Here is a 9081-nt window from a genome sequence, read left to right as displayed (position 1 = left end):
AAAAAGTTCAAATGCAGCTCAGCTACCACCCACCTTGAGGAGCCTTGGACAAGCTGCTTCTCATTCCTCAGCCTCACCTGTGGCAGAGGGAATCGCTATCTCCCCTGCAAGGCTGTTTTGAGCCTTATAAAGAACCTGCCAAGTGCCCAGCACATAGTAGCTACCCAATACATTGTAGTAGTGATGCTCTCCTTAGGATGGGGTCTTTCTAGGTCCAGGACACCTCTGTGGCATCTGAGTCTGGCCGTATTATATGAGGTCACTATTCCCAGTGCCCTTTTGACCTTCCCTAACCTTCTATACCCATTTTACTATAGATGCTATGACTGCTGAGATGCTGGGTGGGGTGCTAGGGGTGGGGTAAGGAGGGGGCTAGGTGACACAGAGATGTGGAGGAGGCAAGGGCGTCTGGGCTGGGTGGGGTTGGGGCCCACGCTGGAACTCGCTGGGATTCCGTCTCACTGGTTTGGGGAGCTAGCCCAGCAGCGGGGAGAGGCCAGCATCAGGGAGAGGCAGGAGGGGCTGGCGCTGCCTGGGAAAGAGGAGCTGAGTAAGGCACTCTGGCTGGGAGGGCCGGGGCTAAGGCCTATTTGAGAGTTTGGTGCCTAGAGAGGTGCCTGCCTTCTGCTCCCAGGGATGCCCTCCTCACACACATACCCCGACTCACCACAACACACTCCAAGACATCACATATCAACACGTTTCCTAAACTGCAACCCCTCCTCGTCCTCTTACCCAGCTCTATTTTCCATCTCACTTATTTAACACCACCAGATAATTTCTGCATTATAACACTTATCGTTCACTGCCTGTCTTCCTGCTGGAATGCAAGCTCCGCCAAGGCACGGTAGTTGGCCTGTTTGGCCCACTGGTGTGTAACCAGCGCCTACGATGTGCCTGGTATGTAGTAGGTGCTCAATAAATATGTTCTGAGTGAGTGAATGAATCCCTCTAGTACAGCATTCATGAGTGCACAGAGACCATGTGCAGAGACACGATCAGTCACCCATGATGCGACCACGGACAGGCATTCTGACACATGCACACAGCCTCGCACATCCACACAACAGACAAGCACACAGACCTTCTCGCTCCCGCAGGCACAGGCACTTTCAGACTCATACCCAGCCATCCAGATTCCAACACTCCTACTCACACAGGCAAGCTTGAGCACATCCCTGCTCTCCACCCTATGAAGTGCCAGCCCCAGAGGGCAGTCCCTCCCAGCAACAGGGGGCAGGACTTCAGTGAAGCTGACAACACAGCAGCTTGAAAGGGGTAGGGTGGGGCAGGGCCACCCTGGCACCTGGGAGCTCCCAGGAGAAGCTACCACTGCAGACCCACCTATGGGAGAGAGGGAGGGAAGGAAGTAGGAGTGAGGTCACCTGCACCCCCAGCCTTAACCCAGCCCATCTGAGCTCTGACTCTGGCTTTCAAACCCTCTTCATCACCAAAGGCCCAGGAGAGTTTTGGGGCCAGGCAGGGAGTCCTTCTGGGCACAGAGATGGGCGGGGCCTAGGCCAGATCACCATGCACACCTGGGAGTAGGTAGGTGTGGGGAAGGTGAGAACTAGGCTTCCCAGCTTCAGCTCCACCCTTCAATGGGAGAGAAGGCTCCTCCACTACCCTGCTCCCTGGGAGGTCACAAAGGTGGGGAGTGGGGCAGAACTGCCACCTGGCAGGCCCTACCCTGGAGTCCCTCCCCAGAGAGACCCTCTGTCCCCATCTCCCAGCTGTGGAACACATGGGGGACACTGGTGAGTCACAGGGCTGGCTGGTAGCTGCCTGGCACCATTCACCCCCACATCTCCGGACTCTCTGGCACCTGGAGCCAGTGCAAGCTTGGGCAAGATGATCTGGCAGTTCCACTGCCACTATGAAGTCTCGCACTACCAAACCGTATTCCCTAGGGCTCCTCTGGCCACTGAAATGGGGCCCCCAATCTTGGCTGTGGGATGGAGAATGTGCAGAGCAGGGAGGACAAGACAGGTTTGCTCTGACTCTAAGGAACCTGGGTCAGTCAATGCCTGAAAAGGAAAAACTGGAAGTAAATTTCTTTGGTCCTCTCCCCTCACTCACCACATTCCCCAAGGGAAGTGATGCTGAACTAGGGAAATACAGGACATCTCATTTTGGAAACCTGAAACCACCATATTTCCAGAACTCCGGTCAAGAAGTGCATCCCTCCGCCCCCTGGTGGCAGATTGCAATTACATGCTGCTGCTCCTCGCTCAGAGGCCAGACTGTGCCCCTTCCACCACTCCTGAATTTACAGATGAGGGGAGATGGGCACAGAGAGAGGGAGGGAGAAAAGGACCTGCACCCTCACCACTCAGCCTGGACTCCAGCCTAGACCCCAGGCATTATGATTCATTCAACGAGAAACATTTATTGAGCACCCAGGGCTAGTGTGCCAGGAACCACTGGACTTCTGGTCCAGGGCTCTTCACAACGCCAGCTGCCCCTCTTCTGTCTCTGCAATTCAGGCTGAGACCCCAACTACGAGGAGCTGGAATCTTCTCTTCCAGGAGACTGTCCTAGTGGGGCGAGCACTAGGAGAAGGACAGGCTGTCAGCAGCTGCAGCACCACCATCCTTTGGTCCGGAGATCCAGCGAGGAGGCAGGAGAGGTCTGGAGAGCAGCACTCACAGGTAGGATGAGATGGGGCCTGGTCAGCTATGTCCATTTTACATTTTTAATAAATAGTTCTTGCTGATGTCCAGGCTGGTGCCATAGGACCCAGGCTTCCCAAGCTCTTGAAAGGTGCAGGGGTAGGCCTTTTCTCATGCTAGTTCAGGCTCTGGCTCTGCAAAGCGAAGGAGAGAGCACTGGGGTTAGCCCCTCACCCACTCTCAACAGGTGTCTGGGTGGTGTCCTGCAGGGAGGTGGGGCAGGCTGGAGTGAGACTCTCCAGGAACAGGTCTCAGCTGGCCCCTGCTTCCAGAAAGGATGCCACCTCCATCAAGTGAGACAGGGGTTGCCAACAGGTTGGAAGTCCCCAGAGGAGGAATCCTAGCACCCAGCATGCATATCTCTCTGTCTCTGTAGCTCAGTGCCTGGCTCTTTCTGTCAACAACCTCCATCCCAGGCTGCATCCCCATCCCTCCTCCAGGACTCAAGTCACTGACCAGCCTCAGCCTCATCACCCTTGGCGTCTGGCTCCTGCCACCAGTCAGAATAGATGCCTTCCTCGTAGTCACCCTCCCCCTCAAACTCAGCATCTGATGGGCGGTCCTCAGGCTCCAGGCGAGGTTCTGTCTCCTCCAGCTCCATCTAGAGCAACCCCAGGAAAAACCACATCACAGAAGGCACAAACCCAAAATCAACTCCCTTCCTGGCCAAGGGGCCCTCCTACGCCATCTCAGTCTCAAGATCTCACACAGGAATGATGTGAGGGTTTCTCTCACAAAGTCCTATTCCCAGTAGGACTCCCCGAACCAGTGCATGGGGCTCCACCAGCAGAGATTCAGTGTTAGCATAAGCATCACCCTCTCCACAGCCCACCCTGCAAGAATACTCCTAGTCCATGCATGCTGTCTGCTCATGCTATTCCCAGCCCTGAATGCCTTTATTCCCTCGCGCCTGGATAGCTCTTGTTTATTCCTCCAGGATGCAGCCCTTGCTGACAACCCTGGCTGGGTCTGGAGTCCTCCTCTAATGCCCTGTGCTGACCTCTCCCACAGAGAGGGGGTTTGTGCCTCCCCTGCTACCCGTGAGCTGCTTGGGAAAGGGACTATGCCTCTCATCAATTTGCCCCAGCCCCAAACACGGTGTCTGGCAAACAATTCTCACCACATGGTATGAGATGAGCATTATTCTCCCCAATCAATGGATGAAGAGATGGAAGTTTGAGGGTTACTTAAGACCTTCCTGGAGGCTGCCCAATTAGGAAGTTGTAGAGCCAAGTCTGGCTAGCACCAACCTGGGTGCTAAGAGTGAAGACCTGGCTCCCAGGTTCGATGAGCTCGAACAAAGGAGGGAGTGGGTAAATGAGCACAGGGCAGTGACACCTCAGAGAATTCAGGCTGTCAAACCCTCATCCAGAATCAATGTAACACACTGTGGTCCTTCCTTCCCGGTGTCCTGCATTCATTCATTCATTGATGGATTCATTCTAACTCAGTTTCTGAGCACCAGAGCTGAACCGGGCACTGTGAGAGAGCTAGGAATAACCTGGTCTCCCTTCCTGGAGCACAATCCTCTAGGAGACTGGCTGGAGAAGGGGACTAGGGATGAGATGGACCAGGACTGTAAATAAGACCAGGTCCAGGGAGGACAAAGGGTCAGAGTTGGCACTGCAAGCCCAGAAGACAGAGCCAGGGCATGCAGCAAGGGCTTCCTGGAGGAGGCACCACCTGAGCTGGGCCTGGGAGAAGCAAGACTCAGACTTATAGAGAAGGGGGCATGAGAGAGAGAAGCGGGGCGCTGATTAGGGAAAGAAGGCAGGTATGGATAAGGGACAGGCGAATCTCTCCTGCTTCACAAGAGCTGACTGCTAGAAGCTGGGCTGAATTTTGGCATAGTGGCCCTAGGAAGAGGACCAAGGGGTCTCCATCACCACCCAGCCTTGGAGGGCAAGGGCCACTTACCTCATCATCTGACTGCAGGTACATGTGCGTGAACTCCAGCAGCTCCCGCAGCTCAGCTGTCTGATTGTGGTAGAGCAAGGCCTCCTGGGAGGAAAGAAGGAAAGTGAGGTGAGCTGGACCCTGCTGCCAGATGGTGGAGAAGCCAGAGCTCCTAGGATCTGGGTCCTCTGAGCCATTTCCAGTTCAAGGAGCCTAGAGCAGGTATCATCTCACATGCTGATGGAAAAATCTAGCTGCTTGCAGTGCTAGGTTAAGAAGGATTCCGAGGGCTCAGAGAGAAAGAATGCCTCAGTTGGTTAGCAATGTCTGCCACTGACAAGGGAATTGGGCTACCATGTGCCCCATATTTGTCAGTCTTGCCCTAGACTACCGAGGGGTTTCTCAGTTGGTTCAGGTTGGGGATCCCTGGGGAGAAGGACAAAGGCCAGTAGTGAAGATGGTAAGGGTGGGGAGGGCAGCAGGCAGGCATGGACAGGTATTTTTGAACCTCCCACATCCCAGGCACTGTGCTGGCAAGGTTGGTAGTACCACCCCCATTTTGCAGATGAGGCAACAGATTCAGAGTCAGCAGTGTTCCCAGGACTACACAGCAGGTGGGGCTGGGTTTGAACCCAAGATTCTAACCACAACCCATAGGCTTTCTTTTCCCTTCCCATCCTCCCTTCCGAGGAAGCCAAGATTTTTTATCAAACCACGTAGTCTTGAGAATGCCTCAGAAGGCAATGCCCACCTCCCGGGGCTGGAAGTCCTCCTCCTCCAAGCCCCAGCGAGCCCGGTGGAAGCGGTAATACACCAGGTTCTGCTGCATGACACTGTCCTCAGGGTCGAAGAGCATGTAGCTGGCAGCACTTCGGGCGGCCTGGCGTACATCATTCACTGCAGACAGACAGGAGTGAGGAACAGCCCTGGCACTTTCCCACCTTCAGGGATGACTCCCACCTCACTCACCCCTATCTCCCCATTCAGTCCAGTGCCTCTGTCTCCCCAGGCACTTCCCAAAATACCTGTTAGGTATTTCGACTCACCCACTAATGATGAAAGCTAGGATATATTGGGCACTTATTGTGTGCCAGGCCCTGTGTAACTCATTTAAGGCTCACTGTTATTGCTATCCCCATTTTACAGACAAGAAATTCGAGGCACAGAGACATTAGGTAAGCTGTTCAAGCTCGCACAGCTGGAGAACACTGGCACGGGGGGATGAGAGGCTGGTGGCCCAGACCTCAGCCTCTTTGCCAACGGGACCCAGAAAGGGTCTCCTGGCCCTTTGGTCCTCAGCCCCTCCACTCTAACTTCAGCCTGTCTGAATCTTGGCATCTCTGCATTGCAAGAACCCTGGAAATTGTCCATTCCAGCCCCAGCTGACACTAGGATCTCCTTCAAGTGAAGAAAGACTTCATTCCTGGTACTACTTTTTATTAGCCATGTGACTAATAGCCCCTTGCCCTCTGAGCCTCAGTTTCCTCATCTAAAAAAATAGGTCCAGTAATGTCAGCTGGTGAGAGGATCAAATGCGATAAATAGATGTGGCAGGGCTTTGTAAACTGTCAAATGCTGTGCACTTGTTGGCAATCTAGTCATTTACCCAAGAGGCCCTTGAATCCTCCCCTGAGGCTGCTCTCTGTTCCCTCCCACAAGCCTCTCACCTGCCCTACCACCTTTGGCTTTCCCTCCCATCACCCAGGGGCTTCAATTCTGCGGGATACTTCCCAAGACTGTGATGCTCCCAGTGCAGTGCTCTCTGTGCCCCCCCCCCCACCACCACCACCAAGCCCACCAGGAAGCTCACACTTGTAGTAGGCAAACTGCAGGTAGTGATACATGGTGGCCACGAACTTCTCCACAAAGTAGCCTCCCACGTTGGGGGTCAAGTTGGCTTCACAGTCCACCTTGCACTGCAGGGATTCTGCAAAGAGATCTGTGGGGTGGGAAGCACCCCCAGATGGGTGGGTGAGGAACTGGTGGTGACAAAAAAAAATGACTTCCAGTCCCAACTCTGCCTGCAGAGCCTCTTGCGATCGCAGGAGATAATGTGGGTAGGGTAAGTAATGCTGAGGAAGACCACTGTGGATGAGGCTAATTTATCACCCACAGCTCATTCCCCACCCCAAAGCCAGAGGGAGCCAGGGCTCTCTGGGAGAGCGGCAGGTGAAGTTTGGAGGTGGAACTGATGCCCAGATAGAAAAGCTCAGGACAGCCCTTTCTGCCCCCCACTAAGGAACCCCTGGAGTTACAGACTCTCCCCGCCTGCCCCAGACTAGATGTGATTTCTGGCCACACACTGCTTTGGGCACACACCTGTAGGGCTGTTTCCCACCTCAGCTGGGCACCTTTGCAACTGCATTGACCTCTGCCTGGAAAGCCTGTGAATTCAAACCTCCCGAGACCCTTTTGGGATGTCGCCACCTCTCCACTGATACCCAGCACCTTGGACACTCTCAGTGGCAGGGGATCTATTTCCCTGTTTGTCTCTCTTAGCGGACTGCACGCTCCCCAACCACTTAGTAGGTGCTCTATAAATGTGTTAAGGGGCCTGAAAGAGTTCTGGGGAGCAGGGAGCGGTGGTAGTTGGGAGGGATGTCCCATGGGTTTGGGTGGGGTACCTGCTATGGAGGGGTAGAAGTCTTTGAAGTCCACCTGTTCATGGGCCCCCTCGCAGCCAGCCAGACACCGGGCAAAGATGGCCAGGTACTCGGCCAGGGCCCGCTCCATGTCTTCCGTGCTGCTACGGAAATCCCCGCTGTTGTAGAGCTTCACTGCCCGGAGGAACACCGCCTGGAGGGGAGGAACACCGCCTGGAGCGGACCCTCGACATACTCCCCTCCACTCCCCCGCTCTTCAAGCCCTATGGGGGCGTCAGAGAGGAGCGTCAGGGTCAGCCCTCCCCCTGCAACACACCTCGTAGGGCTGCGCCTCCAAGTCCGTGAGAGGCTCCTCGGCCGCGTCCAGCATCCCCCGGTAGTAGTTGAGATACTTGGCGGTTAGCTCGTGCTTCGGGTTCTTCTGGAGGAAGGTGTAGGCCGCAGCCAACGCCTTCTCCAGCCGGTTAGCCTATAGGGTGGGGACAGAGCGGGTCAGTAGGGCCAGACTGACTCGCGGCCCTGAGCACACAAGCGGGCTTGAGGCTCTATGACAACAGCGCTCCCCTGGACGCGACTGAAACCCGACGCCGGCTGGGAGCGAAGAGGCCGAGCGGGGCCCCGGGGCGGGTGGAGGACGCGAGGGAGGGCGCCCACCTTGAACTGCGCGTAGTGCAGGTACTGGTAGGGCAGGCGGTTCTGGAAGTCGCGCAGCAGCTGGCGCGGCGGGTAGGGCACCTGGAAGGCTGGCAGCGTCCGCTTGCATCGCCGCAGGCAGGCGGCACGCTCCAGGACGTGGCCAAAGAGCCGCAGCTCGCGGGCCCACTCGTCGCCGCCGTCGGGGCCGGGCACAGGCCCCGGGGCAGCGGCGGCGGGCGGCGCCTGCCCGCTGCAGTTGGCGTGGCAGAAGGCCTCGCTGTCCCGCAGCAGCCGGTGCAGCCGCAGCGCCGCCTCCAGGTAGCGCGCGCTCTCGCGCCAGCCCTCGCCCTCGTACTGCTCCAGCGCGTGCCCGTAGGCCGCCGCCAGCGGCATCAGGTCCTCGGGCGGGAAGCCCCGGAAGCTGTACTTCTCGTACTGCGCCCCGGCGCTGCCCAGCAGCAGCCACAACAGCGCCCAAGCCTCCCGCCCCATACCCCCACGGCGCCGGCCGGCTCTCGCGGCGGAGCAAGCGTCGGGGCCGGGTTGGCTAGCGGGCGGGCGGGGCAGGGGCAGGGGCCGGGCCGGCGTGCCCGCTGGGTCTTAGCGCCGCGCCCAGCCGGGGGCGTAGTTGCCTGGGGTCAGGTCCCCGGAGGGCCAGAGGGCTGAGTCTCCCCTGTTTTCCGAGGGCACAATGGTGTCTTGAATCCCCTACGTTGTCCTGGCCCGGTTCTCAGGTGCCTTCCCCTCGACAAATGGTGACAGGGGAGACGCTTCCTTCAAGGATGGGGAGGCCAGAAAGCCCCTCCCCAAACCTTAAGATTCAGAAATAAAGGGAAATGCCACCTCCCTCTGCTCTGTCCAAGCCCTGGAACTTGGTCTTCCATCCATCACATTGCCTCTTCTGCACACGCCCCACGCCCCTAACCCTGAAGGGGTCACGCTAAGTGTTCCCCTAGCCTGCGACGGGGAGGCGCACACCTAGTTTTGCCCCGCACACCCTCCACTCTCACCACCTCCCCGTTCTCGATCTCCATCCCACGTCAGAAAGCCCTTCTGGCAGTCTAGCTGTTGCAGGACAAAGTAGTTCCTCGTCCCTGGAGAAGCCGTCCCTGATATAGTAGGGGTTGGGACAGCACTGAGATTCTGAAGCCTCGCCAGCCTCCCGGAGAGGCCTTAGTTTTGGGGGTGCCAACAAAAGCAGCAAGGGATACCTCAGCCCGGCTTTAGGACCCGGGGGCTCTGGAAAAAAAAGACTGAAGTTTTTTTTTTTCTTT

The 9081-nt window shown here is 56.9% G+C and overlaps 1 protein-coding gene across 1 annotated transcript; it reads right to left on the bottom strand.

Annotated features, from left to right (window-relative positions):
- Positions 1–2368: 2368 nt before the first annotated feature.
- Positions 2369–8777, bottom strand: P3H4 (prolyl 3-hydroxylase family member 4 (non-enzymatic)). The gene is made up of 8 exons (XM_011381254.2): positions 7826–8777; positions 7488–7640; positions 7193–7364; positions 6379–6507; positions 5320–5465; positions 4590–4673; positions 3129–3273; positions 2369–2806 (listed from the first exon to the last, which is right to left on the bottom strand). The coding sequence occupies exons 1-8, from the start codon at positions 8297–8299 to the stop codon at positions 2784–2786; spliced, it is 1326 nt and encodes a 441-aa protein (XP_011379556.1). The 5' UTR covers positions 8300–8777; the 3' UTR covers positions 2369–2783.
- Positions 8778–9081: the final 304 nt, after the last annotated feature.

This window comes from Pteropus vampyrus, unplaced genomic scaffold (genome assembly GCF_000151845.1).
Source record: "Pteropus vampyrus isolate Shadow unplaced genomic scaffold, Pvam_2.0 Scaffold432, whole genome shotgun sequence".
Lineage (NCBI taxonomy): Eukaryota > Metazoa > Chordata > Mammalia > Chiroptera > Pteropodidae > Pteropus > Pteropus vampyrus.
This window is presented reverse-complemented; position numbering and strand designations above follow the sequence as displayed.

Excerpts from the sequence above, each read along its gene's own strand:
- P3H4 (XM_011381254.2), bottom strand. The coding sequence starts at position 8,299 with ATGGGGCGGGAGGCTTGGGCGCTGTTGTGGCTGCTGCTGGGCAGCGCC. Across the intron at positions 5,466-6,378 it reads GCAGTTTGCCTACTACAAGT|TGAATGATGTACGCCAGGCC; the intron begins GTGAGCTTCCTG and ends GTCTGTCTGCAG. Across the intron at positions 4,674-5,319 it reads AGGACTTCCAGCCCCGGGAG|GAGGCCTTGCTCTACCACAA; the intron begins GTGGGCATTGCC and ends CTTTCCTCCCAG.